Source organism: Bombina bombina, chromosome 7, assembly GCF_027579735.1.
Source record: "Bombina bombina isolate aBomBom1 chromosome 7, aBomBom1.pri, whole genome shotgun sequence".
NCBI classification, from domain to species: Eukaryota; Metazoa; Chordata; class Amphibia; order Anura; family Bombinatoridae; genus Bombina; species Bombina bombina.
This window is the reverse complement of record NC_069505.1, coordinates 280,769,889-280,796,369: the sequence shown is the minus strand read 5'-3', so window position 1 is coordinate 280,796,369 and position 26,481 is coordinate 280,769,889. Positions and strand designations below refer to the sequence as shown.

Below are 26,481 nucleotides of genomic sequence, written 5' to 3'. Positions count from 1 at the left end.
AATAAAAGTGACGTTTTACAGCAAGTGAGTGCTCCCCTTGCAATTTTTCATTTGAATCCTTTGGCCTTTAGGAGTGAGCACTCGTTTCTACCCTTAATGCCCTTAATGCTGATGAGTGATGATGTCATTACCTGGTGCGGAAGTCCAAGTAACCTGAAGAATGAATATGGAGGTGTCAGTTATTGCTGAAGGAAACGCTCCCAGCTACATTCAAGGGGATCACACAATCGTAGGGGACCGGGTTGTCCGGTTAGCCACACATCCAGCACCGGGTGTTAGACAGAAGTTGCCGCAGCTTGTGTGTTAACTTAGCTTTTGGTACTTTATCTATGGGCGCATGATAGGCTGACTTGTTAAGCCATTATACACACAGTGTTTGTTGGTTTAATGTGCATTTAAGGGCCTCCCTTTTTGGGAACTTTATTGCATTATGAGTATTGTAGGTCTGAAGATATTTTCTTTAAAAATTAAATTTCTTCAAAATGGCACCAAACATTAAGGGTGCGGCCTATATTCAGGTGCGGCCTATATGCGGCACAATACGGTATATAGTAGAGGAGAATGGTCATCAATATACTGTATGTGGCACTTATCATTATCTTCTGTTATTAGATTTCCCTATTCAGATGTCACCAGATATGTGGCTATATACTTACACTGTCGCTTGTTAATAACAACTGCTTATGGTAGTTTGAAGTGTTTCATTAGATTACTGAGACTAAGTGCATGGACCATATAATATGCCCTAACCACATTACTCTATCTCAGGGGTCCACCATCTGCTCTTCTTTTAGTTCTTAATATATCGAAGGACCTAACGTCGTACCATTCTACATGAAACTCATTTATGTCAATCTGTCTAATGTTATCTTTGACATAGAGCATCTGTTGCACCCAAATGTTTTCCTTACTTCTAGAGCCAAACTTATTTGCTAACATTCTGTTTGCCACCACATATTGTATCCCTCAATTATACGATATCACGCATTCTTGCCCCCTATTATCCTATACCACATAGTTACCCATTCCTCATTATAAATTCTCCTCATGGTTACCCTTTAATTTGACAATTCCATTGGACCATCTTTTCTCAAGCGCCTTTAAAAATATTCCCTACCCTTCATCTTTGAGATTCTTTTAGTCCTCCCCCAAACACAGGAGCGTGTTCCTAGATTTTTTATAATCCACCTTCTGAACTTGACTGTAAGCCATACTTACCAATTTACCAGCTCATGCTTATTATTATTATTATATCAACAAACCCCAGGACACGTCCCCCCCTTCCCCCAATATTAAAGCAGCTCCTGTCTGCTGACTATCCCTTACGTTTTTAATACTACTTCATACTAAACCTTTCCCCTATTAAAAAATGAGATTTCTTATTATTAAGTTTATTTACATATTCATTGGTGGAGTCCCAAGATGACCAACAGATAAGTGTTCAGAAAACTTATAATTAAAAATTTCCTCTCTTTCATACTTTAGCACACACTCATAGATTGTCATATCAAAGGACATGACTATTGATCACTTCTTCACTGATTACTTCCTACTCTCTTATAGAAGCTTTCCTAGATATATAGACTCCAGGAGGTACAATTGTGTCTTCTGCCGCCTCTATAATAAGCCTACAAATAGGTTCTATAATCAATTACCCACGTTATCCACCCTCATATTTTATGTACTTTGTATATCCTCTGTTGATGTTAATGAACAATAGTCATATATGTTGTATTTGCCAACAATCTCAATAAAAAGTGTTTTACCAAAAAAAATATTAAAATAAATAAATCTAAAATTGCAAAAAATAAAAAAGTCTAAAATTATAGAAAAAAAATAAACCAAATTATCAAAAATAAAAAATGAAACCTAATCTAATACCCCTATAAATATAAAAAGCCCCCCAAAAATAAAAACGCCCACTAACCCAACACTAAGCTACCAATAGCCCTTAAAAAGGCCTTTTGTAGGACATTGCCCTAAGTTAAACAGCTCTTTTACCTCAAAAATACAAATTAACCCCTAACAGTAAACCCCCTAACCCACCAAGCCCCATAAAATAAAAAAAACATAATCTACCTATTGCCCCTAAAGGGGCATTTGTATGGACATTGCCCTTAAAAGAGCAATAACCTCTTTTAAAACCCATTAAAATAAAAAAATCCCTAATCTAAAAAAAACCATCCCAAAAAATAAAAAAAAGCCTAAGTCTAACCCCGAAATATTGAAAAATTCATTGAAAAATTCAAATCAGGCAATAGGATTAAATCCTATTAGCTGATTTGAACGGCCAAAAGGATTTCAGTAACTCTCATCCTATTGGCTGATTTGAATTTTTCAATTTGAATTTTTTTAGGGGGTGTTAAGTTAGGGGGCTTAGTGATTAAATTAGTTATTTGTGTTGTGGGGGGATGGCGGTTTAGGGGTTAATAGTTTAATTAGGTTTATTGCGTTGTGGGGACCTGCGGTTTAGGGGTTAATAGGTTTCTTTTAGTAGTAGCGATGTGGGGGGCGGTGGTTTAAGGGTTAATAGGTTTATTTCGTTTTGGCAATGTGGGGGGTCAGTGGTTTAGGGGTTAATAGCTTTATTTAGTGTTGGCTATATGGGGGGGTTGGCGGTTTATGGGTTAATAGATTTAATATAGTATTTGCGATGTGGGGGTGGCGGTTTAGGGGTTAATAGATAGTTTATGGGTGTTAGCGTACATTGTAAAATTTTAGTTATGAGTTTTGTGAAACATTTTTGTTTCGCAAAATCTATAACTACTGGTCTCAGATAGTGGAATGGATTGCGGCAGTATAGACTATAACGCTAGCGTTATAGCCGGACCGAACAACCTGTAATACAGGTGCAATGAAAATACCACACTCAAAAGTAACTTATTTAGTGCGGAATGGAAAGTGGAGAAGGCTAAAACACTAGCGGTATAGCTGTACCGCCGCGACTTGTAATACGGGAGACCAGCATATTCCGCGCGCAATGGTCAATTTTTTAGCGGTATAGCCGTACCGCAACACTTGTAATTTTTCTGATTGTCCTTTTTAGATGTTTGTTACTACAAGGCAATGATATTTTCTGCTGTCTGCTAGTAATACTGGCAAAGCAGTGATTTTACCATCTTTTGGCTGCCAGTATCACACACTGTATAATAGGAATTACTCATCTGTCTGCTGGTAACACATATGGAGCAGTGGTTAGACCTATTTTTGCTGACAGCAACACACTCATAGTAGTTGTTTTGTTCTTCTTGGGTACCACACCATGACAATAACACACATAGAGGAAAATCACTAATGACACATTTTTAAATTTGACTTTGTTAAGGAGGACGTGTGAGTGAAGTTTACATTATGTACCTTACTCTACTAAGTGTCATGTTCCTGCTATTGCTTCATGCCTCTGTTTTCCTGGACCACATTTTTTTTGTGTTGCACATTTTTTGGCGCATTGCTTCGCATTGCGTACATTTTTGTCGCTTCATGTTGTGTCATTTCCTTGCTGCTTTATGTCTTTTTTTCACTTAAATGTTAATATAAATTTCCATTAATGAAGTCAAGACTTCCTGTTGGAGGCGGGGCATGCAGGTAGCTGCAGGTAGCCACATGCTGTGGAAGCTCCGTGCCTCTGTGTGAGGCCTAAGTCCACCCCAACATATGCTTTTTTTCCCTTGGCCAAGTACTGGTCTGGGTACTAGGATTGTGATCCTGCATGGGAAGTCTAGGATGGCAGCCTAAAGTTTGCACGTTGGCTGGTGCATACCATCTCTACACGGGCCTTTAAGAGAAAAAAAAAAAGGAATAAGAACTCCCTGGCTAATGGCTTAAAGACATTCATGACTTTATCACGGCTACCAAGCTAACAGGTCAATATACCTTTCATCTACACCTCACCTGTGAAAAGATTTTTTGGATCTTTCCCATAGGGAACTACCTACAAGCTAAACGTACCCTGGAGTACCCCTAACAGAGTAGTGGATGTGAGTCTCACCTGGTTGAGATTTCTCCACCTGCAAGCGGTAATCCGTCTGTGGTCTGTTGGGTATTGGAGTGTATGCAGGGGGTCGCAGCTCTCGGAACACACACACAGCGATGTGCAGCTGATAGGATCCCTCTCCCTGGCTGAGAGTTGATGGCTGGATGTCCTAACTTGCCGCACAAGGAGTGAGCCTCAGGATCTGGCCAGTAGCAAAGGCAGGTTTGCACTTCCCAACGATAGGAGGCGTGCGAGCAGCTGTACAGCGGCCGGGCTGGGGCCGCTCTCGCCAATAGTCGGAAGGTGGGCGGAGGAACTGCGGCTGCAGCAATAGTCGTCAGGACGGCGGCTAGTTACATGCTGCTCTGCCATACAAGCTGATATCCTCCCAGCGGCAGATGGGACTCCCCTGTTCAGCAGTATGCACGAGATGAAGGACAAGCAGTCAAGCACCTGGTGAGATCTTCAGACTGCATTTGTTACTGTTTGTTTGCCACTGTAAGCTCGGTGGGGGTTTGAACTGGCCTGTATTCTTTCTTCGTAAACCCCACTGACTGCTTAGATATGTTGACTTTTGCACAGCGCAACTGCTTTGTATTTGCCTGAGCGGACCCTGGATGCCAAGCGTATGTGCAAGTTGGTATTAAAGCAGTGAAGGGGATGAACTTTACCGCGGTGCGGTTTGAACAACATAAATGTGGGACATGATTGTATGGGGTATATAACCTTAATTGTTGTTTCCCTTTATCTTCTTTCCATAGTGACGGTCTCACTTTTCAGAAAAAAAAAAAAAAAGAAGAAAAACTTTTACCGCATACAGGTCCCTATAGAAGTTTGTAACCCCTCTGAGTATATTATTGTGGGGGAGTTTTACAGCTATAAGAGTTTTTTTTTTTTTTTTTTATATAAGATAATCTGTGTGTTTATATAATGATCATTAGTTTTTCTTTTTTTGCTAGATAATTCCACTATACTAATAACCCTTGATCTATTGACAGAGAGCCATAGCCTTAGTATACAATTATCTCACTCAGCAATCAATACATGAATATATCTGTAATATTTGTGATGCATGTTATGTTTGTGTTTTTCCTTAGCACAATTTAAAGATTAAGGGCATACAACTTAAATGTTCACTTTGTAATGTATATGGTATCTCGCCCCTGAAACTAGGCGATTTTTTTTTTTTTCCTTTAACAGACACCTGAAGTTAAAGCACTATAGCCCTTTAGAGTTAGTAGCATTACACCCTGTTTGATACAAACGATAGCACTTGAAGTTTTCCAGAGCACTATAGAGTTACACACCTGGCTTTATACAAAAAGCTTGCACTCAAAAATTTGTTTTTTTTGTTTTTCTTTCCTTTCCTTTCCTTTTTTTTTTTTTTTTTTTCCATTTATGAACTAGGCACCATTAACTCACATATTTTATTAAGATTAAAATATTAGCTGTTCTGTAAAGCCTTCTCCCAAACAAGCAGCGTTAAATTTAAGGACACTGTGGTCATTCACCACACACACACATGTTTATTAGTAAAGATATATATACATAAGCCACCGTTGGTAGCATTTCTTACTGGACTAGCATATAATTAGAAAACACTTAATTAGTCTCAAAGGGCGGAGCCACCAAATTTATCGTTACGCCTTAACTAACTTTGGTGTGGAATTAGAGATTATTATAATTTGTGCTGAGTCAAATATTACACTCAGGAAACTAGAATCGCCCCTTTTTTTTTTTTTTTTTTTTTGTGAATCCTGATTGATTCCCCACATCTGCATAAGCTATATAGTTAGTGGAGGAAGTAATTTTAAATAAGCATACGTCCTGTTCATGGACAAATATACGTATCAAAAGAGTTCTCCTTCCAATATGCCTCCCAAAGCCAAGGAAAAAAAGGGGAGCGGTAGGAACCTGGACTCCAGTATTGCTTCCCCCCTAGACAAAAGTATCTCTAGCCCGCCTCCTATTAACTTAACAGAATTTGCAACTGAAGTGGCAAAAATCCTGACACCACAATTTGACATGATTAAACAGGAGATCAGAAACGAGATATCTGGTCTCACCTTAGAGGTTAGACAGTTTTCATCAAGACTAGACGAAATGGAGACTAGAATCTCGGATCTGGAAGATAGACTTAATGTAGTGGATCCAATTTTGGATAATCACAATAAGATTATTGCCTCCATGCAAGCTAAGATCGAGGATCTTGAGGATCGCTCGAGACGTAATAATCTTAAAGTGATTGGTCTACCTGAATCTCCAGAGTATCAAGATTTAATGAATTTTGTCACTACTACACTTCCAGAAGCTTTGCAGATTCCAGTTCCTGCCGCTCCCTTTCAGATTGAAAGGGTTCATAGGATAGGCCAACGACGGGATCACAATGAGGCTGCAAGACCCAGGCCAGTAATCTTCAAATTTATGAACTTTCAAGACAAATTATTATATCTCAAACATTACAGGAAATGTGGTTCTTTCTCTCTAGGCCCTCATAAACTACTTATGTTTCAAGATTTCTCTTCGGAGACACTAACTAAGAGAAGAGATATGACTTTTTTTTTATGGGAGACTGCAGAGAGACAACTATAATATAAGGTTGATATACCCGGCAAAGCTAATAGTTTTGAAAGATGGTGCCACACACACACTTAATAATGTTATGGAGGCGGAGAATTTCTGCAGGGAAGCTGGGGTACCATGAAGAGCTATATAGCTCTAGTAGGTAGATGCTTCAAGCGACTAAAATAGAATATAGGCTTTTAAGAGATATGCACCTGTTAAATATGCAGTTGCATCTCCCGATTGGCTTTGTAGTAGGGATGGTAACTGTGGGTAGGCTGGGAGGGGGTGTGAGGGGGGGTGTTGGGTATGTGGGGTTCCTGTCTTTTTTTTTGGTTTTTTTTTTGTGCTTGTTCTTCTTTTCTCTCCTCCCTTTACTCTTCTCCTCTTCCCCCCTTCCTTTAGATACGTCACCCTTCGAGATGGGGTATTGCGATTCCCCATAGAAATGATATTATTACGAGCCACCTACTCCCGCTTGCTAGGGATTTAGATGAATAGCGCTATTAACCTTAACTTACTATCTTGGAATATAGGTGGTATTAATTCACCTATCAAAAGAAAAGCTATAATAAAATATTTGGGGAAATTTAATCCAGACATAGTTCTTCTTCAAGAACTACATCTAAATGCCATTGAAATACCCAAACTAAAAGCTAAGTGGGTGGGGGAAGTGGTGGCAGCCCCATTTACCTCAAGGAAGCGGGGGGTCGCAATTCTATTAAATCGGAATTTAGAATATCAAATAATCAATATTGAATCTGACCCCGAGGGCAGATTTTTAATTTTGGAAGTGGAAGTCAGGAATATTAGATATATACTTTGTAATATATATGGACCCAATCAAATCGACCACAAATTCTGGGCAGCTCTCACCGTGAAACTACACAGATTTATAGGGTTAAATTTAATCATTGCGGGAGACTTTAATCTACTAGCTGATCCCATCCTCGATAATTCTAAGGAAAGGATATTAGATAGTAGAGGCAGGAAAGTGAGAATTTTTCAGAAATTGTGCTCCCATTTAGGCGTGGTTGATCTGTGGCGGGTACAAAACCCGGATGTCCGTGCCTATACATGTGTCTCCCAGGCCCAACGTTCCTTTTCTCGGCTTGACTACTTTCTAGTCTCCGAGGTATTATTGGTTCGGAATTGGGTTACAAGAATGGACGACATAGTCATTTCAGACCATGCGGTTATAGCGCTGAAATTAGATTTGGGCCAAAAACATCTCGGTAAGAATCATATTTATTTTCCCAGATACCTGTCCAATAACGTCAAGTTTCAGAATCACCTACGTTTAAAGTGGGCAGAATACTGTAATAACAATGGGAACTATATAGACAAAATCGAGACATTCTGGGAGGCCTCTAAGGCCGTCTTGCGTGGTGAGATTAAATCCTTTTCACGCTATTGGACAAAAAGCTGCAGCTTAGTGTCCAGGCAGGTAGCCAATTGTGTTAAGAACTCATACCGAGCGTATATTCATAGACATACTAGAGAACACTGGGAAGCACACATTTCAGCTAAGGCACTGCGAGATACACACATGAAACAGATTAATGCCTAGGAAGAACTTAGATTGAAAGCAAAATATGGAGGTTTTACAGGCAGATCGGCCAAGTTCCTAGCTAGATTGGTTAAATCCTCGCCCAGACATGCAATAGCTTCTATTAAGCAAGGAAATAGGAGATACACGAATCACGCTGACATAGAAAAAGTATTTTTTGAGTTTTTTAAGGATCTATATAGGCAAGAGTCAATTAAACCTGACAAAAAAGAAACTTTCTGGGGTAAGATTAAAGTACCACGTTTATCTATGGAGGCCAGAGATGCCATTAATGCGCCTATTACCGGGGAGGAGATATTGTGGGCAATTAAGAATGCGAAATCCAATAAAGCTGCTGGACCAGATGCGCTCCCTATTGAATACTATAGAATTCTACAAATCAAGATGATGCCTATACTAATTAGACTATTTAATTTCTATTTTTCTGACAATACGAAATGTTCTGCATCTTTTACAGCAGCAAATATCTCATTGATTCCGAAAAAGGGCAAGGATCCCGAGCTGCCAAGCTCTTTCAGGCCTATCTCGGTCTTAAATACCGATTATAAGCTGCTTGCAGCAATTGTTTCGGCACGTTTGAAACCCCATATGGGTGACTTAGTTCATGAGAATCAATCGGGTTTTATGCCCGGCCGCAACCCCGTAAGGAATATGAGGAAATTATTAATCCTGATTGAGTTTTACTGGAATAAGCATAAGGCTACGGTACTCCATGAGAATATAGATAAGGCCATCTTAACGGTCGATGCGGAGAAGGCCTTTGATAGGGTAAGTTGGGATCATTTATTCTCCACGCTGGATCAATTTGGCTTTACGGGTTCATTTAACAACTATATACGCTTAATTTATAGCGTACCCTCTTCCGCGGTGATTATTAATAATGTATCTACCCAAAGTTTTGACCTATTTAGAGGGACTAGACAGGGCTGCCCACTCTCCCCTTCCTGTTCAACCTTAGTGTTGAACCATTGGCAATTAGATTACGTCAAGAACTGGATGGGATCTCCCTTGCAGGGGAGAAGCTGGTCCTTTTACTCTACGCGGACGACCTCCTGGTATTTCTGTCTAACCTTGAGGTCTCCCTGCCCATCTTACAGAGTATTACTCAAGAATTTGGAGAAATCTCTCTGGATTTAAGATCAATATGTCTAAATCAGAATTAATGTGGCTATATAAGAAGCCCGCACTGGATATTACCCACCCTTTTCAAGAAGTCTCCCAGATTACATATCTTGGATTAAGATTATCCAGTAACTCGGAGGACTGGTATAGGTTAAATCATAGGATTGTGATAGAGGCTTGTAAGAAAAAGCTGGAGGAATGGACCATGCTTCCAATATCCCTATCTGCTAGAGTGACCCTAATTAAATCAGTTATCTTTCCAAAACTTCTATACATTCTGCAGAATATCCCTTGGTTTTTGCACAAGAAAGATATCACTATATATAATAAGGCCTGTTCCAAGTTTTTGTGGAATGGCAAGAGACCTAAGGCTAATGAATTCTAAGGTATCAGCCGGTTTGGCGCTTCCCAACATTCAGACATATAATTTGGTCATCATAGCTAGATTTGCATTGGATTGGTTAACGGGGAAGGGACAAATTTCCTCGTTTACCTGGGAATCTAAGATTGTGGCCCCCTTCCAGTTGAAGGCTCTATTACACTGCCCATTTACCTCAATTCCATCTAATATATTCTATCTAGGTACTTTTAAGAATGTCATTGGGGCTTGACAAAAACTATGAGTTGAAGCAGGTAATTCGCCATACGTTTCCCAATACCTACCTATAGCTGGTAACCCTGAGTTTGGTCCAGGTCTCTCTAATCAGATATTTAAGGAGTGGGAGTCTAAAGGCCTCCAAACAGTGGGGCAAATACGAGACATAGGGGGTCACTCATTACTATTTAAAGAAATTGCAACGAGATTTGATCTAGGTGCGCGCAAGTTCTACGCCTATCTCCAAGTTAGACACTTTCTTCAGGAACTTTGTAGGAAATATGGAAATAATTGGTCCATGGGCGACCTGCAGGCTTTGATCTCCGCTTATGCGGCAGGCATATACGCAGTTTCCCCTTTGTACCTACTTTTAAATCAGAAAGTTTCCAATCTACAAGTGAGTGAGATGGTAGTCAGGTGGAGCAGTCATTTTCCGGATATAAACTAGCAGACCATTGTGGGGAGCTTTAAAATAATCCAACAGAGCTGGGTTCCGACATCATGGAGGGAATCACAGATAAAGATTGGGTTGCAGAGGTACCTTACCCCTAAGGTTTTATCTAAATGGTACAAAACAAGAGTTACCTGCTCTAGATGTTTATCTATAGAGGCTGATATATTCCACTGTTTATGGAGCTGCCCCAAAGTAAGGCAATACTGGGGGAAAATTATATTTTGGATGATGAGTCAAGAACTATAACCTAATAAATACCATTATATTAACAGCACGTAATCTAATTTTTAAAACATGGAAAGCATCCGTTGCACCTACAATGGCGCAATTTAAAAAGGCACTGAGTAGCCAACTTATAACAGAGCAGTTTAATGTACCATACCCACAAGAAAAATATGTAGCGGGATTCTTTAAAAAATGGGAGATTTTTGTTAGATCTCTGCCTCTCACAGCAAAAAAAGCTTATTAAGCCATTTAGAAATCTGGAATTTGTCCAGATGAACATATTAGCAGGCCATTTTCCCGGAGAATGGGTGGAGATCAGTGAATGAGTATCTGTCGGAGGAGGAGGGGGGGGAGAGAGGGGGAGGAGAAATTTAGGTGCCTTTTTTTTTTTTCTTTCCCTTTTTTTTTTTTTTTTGTTTGTCTGGTTTTGTCTAGTCGTCCAATGGTTGCAGCTGTTTGTGGGGGGAGGGGGAGATATAGAAGAAAACAACAAAGATGTAGGAAATAGTTCACTGATAAGAGTTATGTGTTCACTATATGCACTTTTTTTTTTTTTTTTAGTTTTAAAAGAGCTTTATTTATATTATTTAGGCATACACATCTTTCATTGAACGTACATACATCAAAGGAGTTACATTATAGAATATCATCAATATGGTTCATTGTACATACTAAAACAAAATAAAAAAATAAAAACAGAACGTGGTATACACATATACATTAAAACTTAAGTGCAACAGACCGCATTCTTTTAATCAGTGTATTTTTTTCATGTTCCCTCTGGCTGTGATGCTGACCTCTCTTGGGCCATTTATAGAACAATAAGAAGTAATGTGGGGCTCATATAAGATAGGGGGATATAAATAGCGCAGTAAATCATTGCAGTAATATATGTGGAGTGGGGTTGGGGGGGGGGGCTGAGACTGCAGCGCATATCTTTATTTTCATTGTGTTTTTGGGTTCATATGCTTTGTTACTGAGGACCAATGGGAGCCACCCAAGCTAACCACCCATCTCAATGACTTCTTAACGATGAGAGAGTGTGAAACGGATATACCCCTGGAACATTTTACTTCAATAACAAAAAGAGTGATAACTTTGCTAGGATATGATAAAGCAAATAGCAGGAATTATGAATGAGGAATCCTTGTTGTTAAAACTATGAGGGGATAACATTACAGCACGGCTTGCAGTGCAGCCCTTGTCTTGAGGGGCTTAGGGAATGACAGGGGCTTATTGTCTGAACCCAGCTAAAGATTGACATAAATGTTTAGTACCTAAGCTGTTCTTACATTTTGCGGCTCCGGCCGTAAGCCGCAGGGTCAGGAATGTAGATGTATAAAAACCTGAGCGACATCTTTGGCTTCATGCTCACAGGAATCCCTGTATAAATCATTTAGCTAGGGGCTCTATCTTGTTAACAAGACGCTTTATCTTTGCCAGTATGATGGGTTGTGTTATCGCAAGCGTTATATCTTAACCAGATGTGATTTTAACTATTATTATAACAGGGTAAACATGTATAAAAGGTGTAGAACATTGAGACATAATATTATCTGGGGTTTCGCTACTTGTGGCAGTAAATACACTCAGCAAGAGGCAATATCATTGACAACACATTCAGCCACCTCTCGCTATGATTTCAATTTTGAATCTATTTCTAGAACTGTAAACCATTTTAATGTCCGGTATAAAACTATAACTAATAGAGAACAAGGAACAAAATTAACCATTTTAATGTCCGGTGTAAAACTATAACTAATGGAGAACAAGGAGCAGAATTCCAAGTGTACCTTTTAAGAGCGTAGAAGCGGACTTTAAACTATTTAACATATGGGGTAAAGTTCCGGATTGTAGAATGCTAACTGACAGTTAACTTTTGCGAATTCTGTAAAAATTCACTGTTCAAAAGGGGCTTCTACAAGTTACCCCTCTCCCTTCTTTGGGATATGTCCATAGCTGTTCATATTGGAGCTGTTCCCATCTGATGTTGCAGAATATCTCCACCATCCAATCTCTCCAATTGTATTTTCCCCGTGTGAAGTATGTTGGTCAGTGGGACTTTTGAATGCCTCTGAAGGTTTGATTGAGGCCACATGCCGCAAGCTTGTGCGAAGATCGTTCATCTTACTTCTGTACTTGTGAGCGCTTTTGTGGCGCCCGGTGTCCTGTTGTTGGGGGGGTCCTTCCTGATTTAATAGGCTTCGGCGCGGTAATCAGTCCTGCTGCCTGACAATTCTTGTCTATCCCTCTGAGGGACGCAGTCCCATTTTGGCTACTGTGTGTTGACAGGGGTCCGTATGGTGGTCTAGCGGATTTCTGCATATATGGAGCATCTGATTCAAAGTAGTGACCTCTGGAGTTGAGGCGCTTAAGATCCAGATCTGTTTCATTGGTGAGTTTGCAGTCTAGGTCCAATGTCAGATCCGTTTGCTTTTGTGGTGTATCATAGCAGGGTATAACTATCTGCTGGCTCTTAGATCTCCTGTAAGGTTCAATGTCTACTGGCGTATGAGCAGGAAAGTTGGCGCCATAGCTACCAGCATCAGAGGAGTCGCTCCATGGAGTGGTTAGTGCGCTGTTCGAGTACATCTTGTTTATTAAGTAGTCATATGGTGCATTAGCGATTAATTTTTCAAAGAGTGTCTCTAGTTTTGTAAAAGAGAATGTTAGGTGGTGCTGCATCTCCATTTCCCCTATGCCGATCATTGTAAGAGTATAGGGGGTTGAGCTTCCACGCACTATCTGCGATTGCTGAGTCTTTAAAATTTTGTCTGCGTGTTCTGTGGTATCCGGTAATAGTGATCGTTGAAGAGGTTCGGTAAGTCAGACTAAGCCGACAGCACCGATAACCCTGCTCTTCCCGGGGGGGGGTGGATACCAACTACTAGGCCGCCGCCTTTGGCCTTTCTCCGATCTGAGTCACCAATGTCATATAAACAGCAAATAATTGTGAAATCCAACCGCAAGTGTCAGATCTGTGTGTCTGTCTATTATGTTGTTCTTGATTTTGCTGTTATAGTTTGATAATCGGCGGATTATCAAAGATTCTGTTGGAGCCTACAGAAAATGCGTCTGACCAGGAACGCTGCACGGACACGCCCCACTATATGCACTTTTTTTATGCATGTATATGCCCGACTTAAAGGTTTTGGAATGATTTGAATTGATGTACGGGCCTTTTTTTATCCACTTACTTATCTATTTGTATATTTGCATTCATTGTCGTTAATTAACTATGTTTGTATTTTCTTTCTTCTTGCTCTTCTGATATAATGTGACACCTACTGGTTAAATTGGATAACTATTGTTATTGTAGTAAATTCCTATGTCTTTGATATAAATACATTTAAAAAAAAAAAAATTCCATTAATTATATATGACTACTCTCTGGATCTCCCTGTTTTTGAACTGTGTTTAAACTTGGCTTGTCTGACCTCTCTATTTGATTATGCCTGAATATTCTGGAACTTCTGGCTTGAAATTGGCTTGTCTGACCGTTTTACTGGAGTACCCTTGAATCTTCCTGGAGCCTCTGGTTATAATCCTGACGTGACTCTGACCTTGCTTCTGACTGTTCCTGTAAACTTTCAGGTACAATTTCTTATTTAAATATTGACTGTATAAAGATTGATAGCACTCAGCCTTAAAGGACCACTCAATGCAGCAGAATTGCATAATTAACACGTGCATAATAAAAAGACAATGCAAAAACACTTACTCTGAATTTCAAATAAGCACCAGATTTTTTTTCTGACAAATTTTATTTTTGTCTCCCATTTTAAGCCCCCTCACCTCTATCATGTGACAGACATCAGCGAATCACAGACTAGTATACGTATACCTAGTGAACTTGTGCGCATGCTCAGTAAGATCTTGTTCCCCAGAAAGTGTGAATATAAAAAGACTGCAAAATTTGATAATGGAAGTAAATTGGAATGTGTATTAAAACTGCTGCTCTATCTGAATCATAAAAGTTGATTTTGACTTGAGTGTCCTTTTAAGGGTCAGCTTTCAAACTTCATATTAAAAGACCCATAAAGGGATATAACAGTCTGTTGTATTAAAAATAAACACTAAGTAGTGGGTTATCCTTATTAGAAATCAGTGCAATATGCAATTTTTTTAATTTTAAAAGGATTTTAATTTTTTTTTTTTTTTTTTTTATTTCATTCGTACAGGGTTCATTTCTTCTTCTCACGGTCCTCAAAGGGGCTGTGGTCTCTACAGGAAGGCAAAAGAGCAGCTTAAAGGGATATGAAATAAAAAAATTTATTTCACAATTCAGAAAGAGTATGCGATTTTAAACAACTTTCTAATTTACTTCTATTTTCAATTGATCTTCGTTTTCTTGGTATCTTTTGTTGAAAAGAAGGGATGTAAAGCTTAGGAGCTGGCCCAATTCTGGAGAACTATATGGCAACAGTTAGCAAGAATGTTATCCATTTGCAAACGCACTAGAGGGCAGCACTATTTCCTGCCATGTAGTGCTTCAGATGCTACCTAGGTATCTCTTTAACACAGAAGATAATTGGAATGAAGCATATGGATAACACTCTTCCAAAATGGCTGCCACATAGCGCTCCAGAAATGGGCTTTCTCCTAAGCATATATCCCTGCTTTTCAACAAAAGATACCAAGAGAACGAATACAATTGATAATAGAAGTACATTTTACATCACAAGCTCTAGCTCAATCATAAATAAAGAATACATTTGGGTTTCATATCCCTTTTACATTATTTAGACCTAATAAAGTGGAATTAGAGGTTGAGGTTAGTGTATGATGCCTGCTCTGTAAACACCAAAGACTGGACTTTTAAAAAGTCAGACGCAGACACCCAAACTGTTTAGCAAGTCCTCTGCTCAGAATTATAGTTTGCAGAATATATTTGTTTGATCTTTTATGTTTCAACATTATAAGTCAAGTGATGGTGCAGACAGAATTTTGACTTTACTGTCCCTTTAAGTTGTCAGGGCACAGGTAAATACATACATACATATATATATATATATATATATATATATATATATATATATATATATATATGTATGTATGTATGTATGTCAATAGGACAGGGAAATGTGTTTATGTATGAAACCATATTTTTATCAGATATTACTGGAATAAGGTTTAAATTCTGATGTCAGGATTTGACTCAGAAAACCCTACAAATTGAATATACATCTCCAGGCTGAACTACAGACAGCATGTCCCAAGAAACAAAAGGGAAACATTTGCTTCTTAATTAGGAAGTGCAAAACTCTGTACCCCATGCTATGAGTAAGGATGAGGTGTCTGGAATACCCTCTTGAAGCTGGTCAAAACCATAGGGAAACAGTTTTTATGCACATAGGTGTTAATTGCTCCTAAACATCAAATACACGTCTGCATTGCTAGCTAAACAGAAAATATGTTGTATTGTGACTTTTACAACTACTCATGGATTGACCCCATGCTATGTGGGTGGGGCAGTGAAGACCTTAGGAAACACAGACAAATGCTATGGTGTGGATTTAAAATTACTGAAAGCAGTGTGGGTTAAAGAATTAACATTTACAACCCCTGTATAACACAGATAAAATTAAATACATTTTACAAAGGAAATAATATCAATAGCCTCATATATGTTTGGAATGATTCAAAGAGCCCATATATGTATATATATATTGAAATAGTACGTTTTATATTAAATAAATAATTGCTGCAGTTAATAGATATATGAAAAATAGATTCAAACTGTAATAATCCCATGGTCTAATCATATATATAACATAATTTTTCTATTTTTCAGATGGAGTACCTGCATGGGATACCTGAATCATGTCATATGATTATATACTAGATGGTTATGAAAGTTTAAATATGGCTCTGAAAACATGTTAGATATATAAATGCCATAATTTTCAGAATAGTTGACAGTATTAAATTGCTTTAATATGTTATGATGCTTGGGGCACATGATATTTGATATCAAAATGATCAGAGAGGTGATACAAAACTGCCTCATCTATGATTGATATTATGAGGGATTCATGCAAGAAATTATGGCAGTTATTACATAGTTTAAAGAAATATTTTTTTTTTACTGTCTAGAAATATTGCATGTATTGCTGTGCTGTGCTGTCTGCTGCCACCCAGTGTTATGATGCTAGAATTGCAGCCATGAGATGATTGGATGTTGCAAGGATACATTTCCTTGACCACATACATTTCCAAATGAACCAATCCATGTTCAGTTGCAAAGAACCAATCCGAGACAAGGCTTCCGTGGGGCGTTTCCAATACTCACCAATGATAGATAATAATCAAAAAGGGGAGGGGTAAAATCAGATGATTTAACCCCAAGCATAGAGACTAAGAGAGAAGGCTGCTGGCTAATCCTGAAGGAATAACTACTGTGGTTATTATTAAAGCACACACCTACTATTGGACTCCATATGCGATATCCCCAATTTTGAGATTCTGAGGTGAAATTGAATCTGTTGAGAAACATTGGAAACCGGATATTGATTGGTTTATTTGGTAAAGTATACAAGGTTTTTGGTAAGATAAGTTATATGCATAGTCACTACAGTTTAATTACAATTGGAAGATTGGAAAGAGCAAATTGGGCTTTTAAATTGTATTGCATAACCTTGAATAGCTCTTAACTTGCCTATTTGTATGCAAGCATTTAAAGTAAACATTTACTATTGCTGTATGTAGCAGAGTTAAGGAAATAGTTTATATTTCAAGTTAGCACTTCATAGCCTATGTATTGTTAAACTAATCCCAATCTTAAATTGTTTATCTATGCAAATATATAATAATAATTCAGATATTTATATTAGTTGTATGGTTTCTAGTAGATGCATGTTAGTTAAGGGTTTCTATTTTTAAGGATAATTATTATTTGCTTTGTGTTATAACCCTGCCATAAGCTGATATATTATTTGGACAGCACTACTTAGATTTTCATAAATATACTGACATAGTTATTGGAAACCTGAGTCAAATATTTTCTGAAAGTCTTGCAATGTTGTTTTTTTTTTATTCATACCTTAAAGGGACACTGAACCCAATTTTTTTTCTTTCGTGATTCAGATAGAACATGCAATTTTAAGCAACTTTCTAATTTACTCCTATTATCACTTTTTCTTCGTTCTCTTGCTGTTTTTATTTAACCTCTTAAGGACATATGACGGAATTTTTCCGTCATAAAACAATTGAGCAAACTAAAAGCTGTGTCCTTAAAGGGTTAAAAAGAAGGCATCTAAGCTTTTTTTAGGTTCAGACTCTGGACAGCACTTTTTTATTGGTGGATGAATTTATCCCCCAATCAGCAAGGACAACCCAGGTTGTTCACCAAAAATGGGCTGGCATCTAAACTTACATTCTTGCATTTCAAATAAAGATACCAAGAGTATGAAGAAAATTTGATAATAGGAGTAAATTAGAAAGATGCTTAAAATATCATGCTCTATCTGAATCACAAAAGAACAAAATTGGGTTCAGTGTCCCTTTAACATTTAATGGAAATTAATTTTGAGTTTAATGTGAGGAAGTATTTACTTGTAAGTTTCTTTTTTTTAATACTGTGTACTTCTTGTTGAAGTTAAACGGGAGTGCAAATAAGCCTTAAAGAGATGTGAAATCTAAAATATTTCTAGCATGATTAGATAGATGCATTTTTTTTAAGTTGTTGGTAACTACATACCAACAATAATGCATCTGAGAGCTTTATGGCAGCAGTTTTTGCACAATTAATAATATTGTTTAAAAAAATCTTGAAAAACTGCTGCCATATAGTGCTCCAAACATGTGCACGCACCAAAGTCTACCTAGGTATGCTTTTCAACAAAGGGTACAAAATCATGGTACATTTTATAATATATAAGTTAAAGTGACATAAAACACAACAATATTCTCTATCTGAATCATGAAAAAAAAATTGGGTTTCATGTCCATTTAATTGCACTTTCTCCATCTGACTCATTAAAGGGACATAATTCTCTATATGCTAAATCACTTGGAAGCTGACATGGAACTATCACCTGAACACCTCTATGTAAAAAGGGAAGATATTTACCTCAAAATGTATTCAGCTCACCAGAGTAAGTGATCTGTGAACGGTTATACTTCAGCTGCTGTAAAGCTGCAAGTTGGAAAAAAATCCAAAACAAAATAGCCAATCAGCAGTGCTGAGGTCATGCATTGCTTTGCTGAGACCGCCTGAGATTTCATAATAAACTGAATAGGAAAATAACATGACTGTGCCTGCACATGCCAGATGCCCAATCCCTAGCTTGTCCTGGGACTAGATTTATTTACAGTGGGGTGTGAATACTTAGGACATTTTGAGGTAAATATTTTCCTTTTTTACATAGAGATTTTCAGGTGATGTATTCTAGTCAGCTTTTTACAAATCTGCTGCATCACTATTAAATGCTTTAACGTTTGGCTATCATGTCCCTTTAACCCTTTCCTGCCGAGGTTAAAGTGACTACATCGGAACAACCGTTCTGATGAAGACAAATTTAAATCACGCGATCGTGCAAACAATCGCAAGATTTCAATTATCGGATCGGGTCTGGGGGGCGTCCAATATAACACTAGCAACGCCCTCCAGACCGCAATCAAATCCAGGAAGCGCAGTAGGCTTCAGGACAGCCGTTGGCTATGACGTTGTATTCCGTCATAACGGCGCTCAAGGACTTGATCGCGGTCTGGAGGGCGTTCCTAGGGTTGTAGGGACGCCCCCAAGATGCGATCCAATAATTGAAATCTCGCGATTGTATGCACGATCGCGTAGTTTCAATTTGTATACATCGGAACAGGTGTTCCGATGTAGGCACTTTAACCCTGTCACGAAAGGGTTAACCTTTTAAAGCCGTTATGCCGTTCCATTCCGTCATAATTAGACTGGGCTTTAAAGCCGTTATGACGGAATGGAACGTCATAACTAACGGCTGTCCTGAAGCCTTCTGTGCTTCAGGGATTTAATCGCGGTCTGGAGGGCGTTCCTAGGATTGTAGGGACGCCCCCCAGATGCGATCCAATAATTGAAATCTCGCGATCGTATGCACGATCGCGTAGTTTCAATTTGTCTACATCGGAACAGTTGTTCCGATGTAGGCACTTTAACCCTGTCACGAAAGGGTTAAAGAAACATTTGGTGTTTTTGCTCATTTGTTGATAAACAGATTTACAATTGTTCTATTGGTAGATGATGACACACCCTCAAACACAAAAGATAAAACATTTTTTATTATTAGTATGGGTTTTGTATGCTTTATATTAATGTATATGTTGATTGGAATAGCCGTGTTGGTCCAGAAATTTAGATATAAAAATAACAAGAGTATTGCATTGAGCAATAATACTTTTTTATTGGACTAATTATACATTTATACGTTGACTGCTTTTAGAAGAATCTTCCGAAAGCTGTAAACTTATAAATGTATAGTTAGTCCAATAAAAAAGTATCATTGCTTAATGCAATACTATTATTACTGTATATAAATAGGCGGAATGAGCTCACGTTGTGGGAACGCAGTTTATTGACAGGTAGGAGGGAATCTTGGCTGACAGATGGGAGGAGCCGTGCTGACAGGTGGGAGGAGCTTTCTATTGACAGGTGGAAGGAGTTCTATGTGCCTTACTGTGGAGAAGCCAAGTCATGTATAGTCTGCACCATATGACTCCTCACGTGACTTTGCTGCGCTGACACTACGGGAAGTAACTCGGTGTTTTAATTGGTTGCTTCTAGGACCAGGAAGTGTATCCATGGTGACGGTGTGTGACTTTTAGTTGTACTATTGGCTGAGGCACTGTTTGTGAGTGTAGTACCGCCCTCTTCTGGGTCGGTACGTCGTGCGGTGGTGGGCGGGCCTCACGGCTGTCTACCCGGGATGAGGTGGTGTGAGGTGCTGCTTGGTCTACTCCTGCTCCGGTTTGGCCTTCACGCTCTGCGGGGCCTGGTCCTTCCTGGGGCAGTGCGCGCTGCGGTGACGCGCGAGGTGTGTCAGCAGGCTTCATATGGCCGCTTCTTCTTGGGTCGTGGGGATGACTACGGCAGGAGATACAGCGCTTTCCCCGCCGGGCTGCGGAGAGAGATGCGGGAGATGGCGCGGGGCATGTTTAGCTTCGGATATGACAACTACATGCAGCACGCCTTCCCCGAGGATGAGCTCAACCCCATCCTGTGCCAGGGCCGCGGGCCAGACAGAGACCCGTCAGTATTTTATGTTTGTGTCCTTCTCTGTGTGATAGTGAGACCCCTCAGTAATGTTTGTTATAGGATGTACTACCTGACCCTAACTTAGTACTGTTTGTTTTATGTGTGATAGTGAGACCCCTCAGTAATGTGTGTTACATGATGTTCTACCTGACCCTAACTTAGTACTGTTTGTTTCATGTGTGATTCTGAGACCCCTCAGTAATGTGTGTTACGTGATGTTCTACCTGACCCTAACTTAGTACTGTTTGTTTCATGTGTGATTCTGAGACCCCTCAGTAATGTGTGTTACGTGATGTTCTACCGGACCCTAACTTAGTACTGTTTGTTTCATGTGTGTGTGATTCTGAGACCCCTCAGTAATGTGTGTTACATGATGTTCTACCTGACCCTAACTTAGTACTGTTTGTTTCATGTGTGATTCTGAGACCCCTCAGTAATGTGTGTTACGTGATGTTCTACCTGACCCTAACTTACTACTGTTTGTTTTATATGTGTGTGATAGTGAGACCCCTCAGTATTGTGTGTTACGTGATGTTCTACCTGACCCTAACTTACTACTGTTTGTTTTATATGTGTGTGATAGTGAGACCCCTCAGTATTGTGTGTTACATAATGTTCTACCTGACCCTATCATAGTACGGTTTGGTTTATATGTGTGTGATAGTGAGACCCCTCAGTAATGTGTGTTACAGGATGTTCTACCTGACCCTAACTTGGTACTGTTTGGTTTATATGTGTGTGATAGTGAGACCCCTCAGTAATGTGTGTTACAGGATGTTCTACCTGACCCTATCATAGTACGGTTTGGTTTATATGTGTGTGATAGTGAGACCCTTCAGTAATGTGTGTTACAGGATGTTCTACCTGACCCTAACTTAGTACTGTTTGGTTTATATGTGTGTGATAGTGAGACCCCTCAGTAATGTGTGTTACATGATGTTCTACCTGACCCTACCTTAGTACTGTTTGTTTTATGCGTGATAGTGAGACCCCTTAGTATTGTGTGTTACTTGATTTTCTACCTGACCCTAACTTAGTACTGTTTGTTTTATGTGTGTGTGATAGTGAGACCCCTCAGTAATGTGTGTTACATGATGTTCTACCTGACCCTAACTTAGTACTGTTTGTTTTATATGTGTGTGATAGTGAGACCCCTCAGTATTGTGTGTTACATGATGTTCTACCTGACCCTAACTTAGTACTGTTTGTTTTATATGTGTGTGATAGTGAGACCCCTCAGTATTGTGTGTTACATGATGTCCTACCTGACCCTAACTTAGTACTGTTTGTTTTATGTGTGTGTGATTGAGACCCCTCAGTAATGTGTATTACATGATGTTCTACCTGACCCTAACTTACTATCTTAGTACTGTTTGTTTTATGTGTGTGTGATTGAGACCCCTCAGTATTGTGTGTTACATGATGTTCTACCTGACCCTAACTTAGTACTGTTTGTTTTATGTGTGTGTGATTGAGACCCCTCAGTAATGTGTGTTACTTGATGTTCTACCTGACCCTAACTTAGTACTGTTTGTTTTATGTGTGTGTGTGATTCTGAGACCCCTCAGTAATGTGTGTTACTTGATGTTCTACCTGACCCTAACTTTGTACTGTTTGTTTTTTGTGTGATTCTGAAACCCCTCAGTATTGTGTGTTACATGATGTTCTACCTGACCCTAACTTAGTACTGTTTGTTTTATATCTGTGTGATAGTGAGACCCCTCAGTATTGTGTGTTACATGATGTTCTACCTGACCCTAACTTAGTACTGTTTGGTTTATATGTGTGTGATAGTGAGACCCCTCAGTAATGTGTGTTACATGATGTTCTACCTGACCCTACCTTAGTACTGTTTGTTTTATGTGTGATAGTGAGACCCCTCAGTAATGTGTTACATGATGTTCTACCTGACCCTAACTTCGTACTGTTTGTTTTATATGTGTGTGACAGTGAGACCCCTCAGTAATGTGTGTTACACAATGTTCTACCTGACCCTAACTTAGTACACTTAGTACTGTTTGTTTTATATGTGTGTGACAGTGAGACCCCTCAGTAATGTGTGTTACACGATGTTCTACCTGACCCTAACTTAGTACTGTTTGTTTTCTGTGTGATAGTAAGACCCCTCAGTAATGTGTTACATGATGTTCTACCTGACCCTAAATTAGTACTGTTTGTTTTATGTGTGTGTGATAGTGAGACCCCTCACAAATGTGTGTTACATGATGTTCTACCTGACCCTAAATTAGTACTGTTTGTTTATGTGGGTGATACTGAGACCCCTCAGTAATGTGTGTTACATGATGTTCTACCTGACCCTAACTTACTATCTTAGTACTGTTTGTTTTATGTGTGTGTTATTCTGAGACCCCTCAGTAATGTGTGTTACTTGATGTTCTACCTGACCCTAACTTAGTAGTTTGTTTTATATGTGTGTGATAGTGAGACCCCTCAGTAATGTGTGTTACATGATGTCCTACCTGACCCTAACTTAGTACTGTTTGTTTATGTGTGTGATCCTGAGACCCCTCAGTAATGTGTGTTTCATGATGTTCTACCTGACCCTAACTTACTATCTTAGTACTGTTTGTTTTATGTGTGTGTGATTCTGAGACCCCTCAGTATTGTGTGTTACATGATGTTCTACCTGACCCTAACTTAGTACTGTTTGTTTTATATGTGTGTGATAGTGAGACCCCTCAGTATTGTGTGTTACAGGATGTTCTACCTGACCCTAACTTAGTACTGTTTGGTTTATATGTGTGTGATAGTGAGACCCCTCAGTAATGTGTGTTACATGATGTTCTACCTGACCCTACCTTAGTACTGTTTTTTTTATATGTGTGTGACAGTGAGACCCCTCAGTAATGTGTGTTACACAATGTTCTACCTGACCCTAACTTAGTACACTTAGTACTGTTTGTTTTATATGTGTGTGACAGTGAGACCCCTCAGTAATGTGTGTTACACAATGTTCTACCTGACCCTAACTTAGTACACTTAGTACTGTTTGTTTTATATGTGTGTGACAGTGAGACCCCTCAGTAATGTGTGTTACACGATGTTCTACCTGACCCTAACTTAGTACTGTTTGTTTTATGTGTGACAGTGAGACCCCTCAGTAATGTGTGTTACATGATGTTCTACCTGACCCTAAATTAGTACTGTTTGTTTTATGTGTGTGTGATAGTGAGACCCCTCACAAATGTGTGTTACATGATGTTCTACCTGACCCTAAATTAGTACTGTTTGTTTATGTGGGTGATACTGAGACCCCTCAGTAATGTGTGTTACATGATGTCCTACCTGACCCTAACTTAGTACTGTTTGTTTATGTGTGTGATCCTGAGACCCCTCAGTAATGTGTATTACATGATGTTCTACCTGACCCTAACTTACTATCTTAGTACTGTTTGTTTTATGTGTGTGTGATTCTGAGACCCCTCAGTATTGTGTGTTACATGATGTTCTACCTGACCCTAACTTAGTACTGTTTGTTTTATATGTGTGTGATAGTGAGACCCCTCAGTATTGTGTGTTACATGATGTCCTACCTGACCCTAACTTAGTACTGTTTGTTTATGTGTGTGATCCTGAGACCCCTCAGTAATGTGTGTTACATGATGTTCTACCTGACCCTAACTTACTATCTTAGTACTGTTTGTTTTATGTGTGTGTGATTGAGACCCCTCAGTATTGTGTGTTACATGATGTTCTACCTGACCCTAACTTAGTACTGTTTGTTTTATGTGTGTGTGATTGAGACCCCTCAGTAATGTGTGTTACTTGATGTTCTACCTGACCCTAACTTAGTACTGTTTGTTTTATGTGTGTGTGATTCTGAGACCCCTCAGTAATGTGTGTTACTTGATGTTCTACCTGACCCTAACTTTGTACTGTTTGTTTTTTGTGTGATTCTGAGACCCCTCAGTATTGTGTGTTACATGATGTACAACTGGTTTGTGTGTTCTACCTGACCCCTTAGTACTGTTTTTTTTTCTGTGTGTTTCTGAGCCCCCTTAGTAATGTGTGTTACACAATGTACAACAGAAGTTTGTGTGCATGTGTGTCGTTCATGACCCCTTAGTACTGTTTGTTTTTGTGTGTTCTGAGACCAGACATCATTGTGTAAATACAGTATGTGCTTGCACATGTGTGTGTGTTTGTACAACAGTATTTTGTGAGTCCTTTGTGATCCCTTAGTTCTGTTTGTTTTATACGTATGTGAATCTGAGACACCTCAATATTGTATGAATATATGATTATAATGTATGTGTGTTACTTGATGTACACAACAGTAGTTTGTGTGTATGCGTTTCCTTCATGACTTAGCAAAGTACAAGCAAATATTGTCCCTCATAAGACAGCTAACTATAATGTGTATGCACATTAATACATTTATATGATGTGTACATGTGTGTAATGTTTGAGATTAGCAAGTGCTGTGTGTGACATCTCAGACCTGGTCATATATAGGATTCTATATGAATAATTTGTAAGAAACCATATACCTTTCAGTACCGTGGGACTGCAAGTGGACTGTTTATATTAGGACGGTGCTAACTAAGGAAAAATGTATTTACTGTGAGAAACTGTAGAACTGTCAGTACCCTGGGAACTCCAAATGGACAGTGTATATCCTGGTGCTAGCTAATGCTAGTGTGTACTGTGTTAGACACCTGAGATGTGGCAGTATACGGAAGACTGGGTGTATACTGACAGGCCATATACTGGGTGTCAGTACACATTTTTTTGGCACTTGGTATTTTTCTGACCTGTCTGTTATGAGACACCGGAGACCTACTACTATCCTTAATACTGTGTGTATATTATGTATCATCATATGTTTGACATCTGTGAGGCTTTGCATGTATATTGTGAGACACACCTGAGACCTTTTTATCATCTGGGATGCAGTGTATACTGTTTATGACACCTGTCATGCTAGTATAGAAATTCTCTCCCAGATATTGTAACACCCACAACTTAACAGCGGCACTTGTATATTGGTAGTGTGAGTGAGCTGTTCAATACCCTTAAGTGCTAGAGAGACAGTGTGTGTATAATATGTGTAAATGTGATAGACAAGATTTGTCAGGAGAAACATGCTGCATAGGGTGTGCCAGAGACCCCTTACCTTAGTATCTGACAGAGTATGTTTCCTGTGTATGTAATATGTAATGTATTTGGATACATAATAATGTGTGCAGTTTATATGGCCTTTTTTCTGTTTTAGTTTTCACACAGTAGGACTGCATATTTATTTTACTCCTTGATTCAGTTTTCTATAGCCAAGGATTTCAGGTAGGACTCACTGTTGCTTTGTAGTACAGTGTACTGAGACACTTACAACCTGCAGTGTTAGTTGTGTGGTGTGTTTAAGGCACAGATGACCCATTTGTAATCTTTCATGAAGTTTATATATCCACTTACAGTAGCACCTACCACAAATCTGTCCATTCTCCCTTTACTTCTTGACTGTAGTCTCCTTCAGGGTTTCATTGGGATGCGAAAAACATCAGAGATATTTGTTTCTGCTTCCTATAAGGTTTCATTTTGCAATTACATTTGCTTTCAAGATTATCAGAGGTTTAAGATCACTAATCTCTCTCTATTATATGTTTTCATACAGGTGGTGTGAGTCCACAATCCATTACTCATGGGAATTACTCTTCTCTACCACTAGGAGGAGGCAAAGAATCCCAAACCCCAAGAGCTCTATAAAACCTTTCACACATACCTCAGTCTTTACTTTGCC

The 26,481-nt window shown here is 39.0% G+C and overlaps 1 protein-coding gene across 2 annotated transcripts in view; it reads left to right on the top strand.

Moving 5' to 3' along the window:
* The first annotated feature begins 20,373 nt into the window (after positions 1–20,373).
* The window catches only part of EDEM1 (ER degradation enhancing alpha-mannosidase like protein 1), a 92,545-nt gene continuing 86,437 nt past the window's right edge, over positions 20,374–26,481 (top strand). For both annotated transcript variants that reach the window (XM_053720783.1, XM_053720784.1), the window contains exon 1: positions 20,374–20,717. In XM_053720783.1, coding sequence (XP_053576758.1) covers positions 20,395–20,717 — 323 coding nt within the window. In that variant the 5' untranslated portion in view covers positions 20,374–20,394. The remainder of the gene's footprint in view (positions 20,718–26,481) is intronic.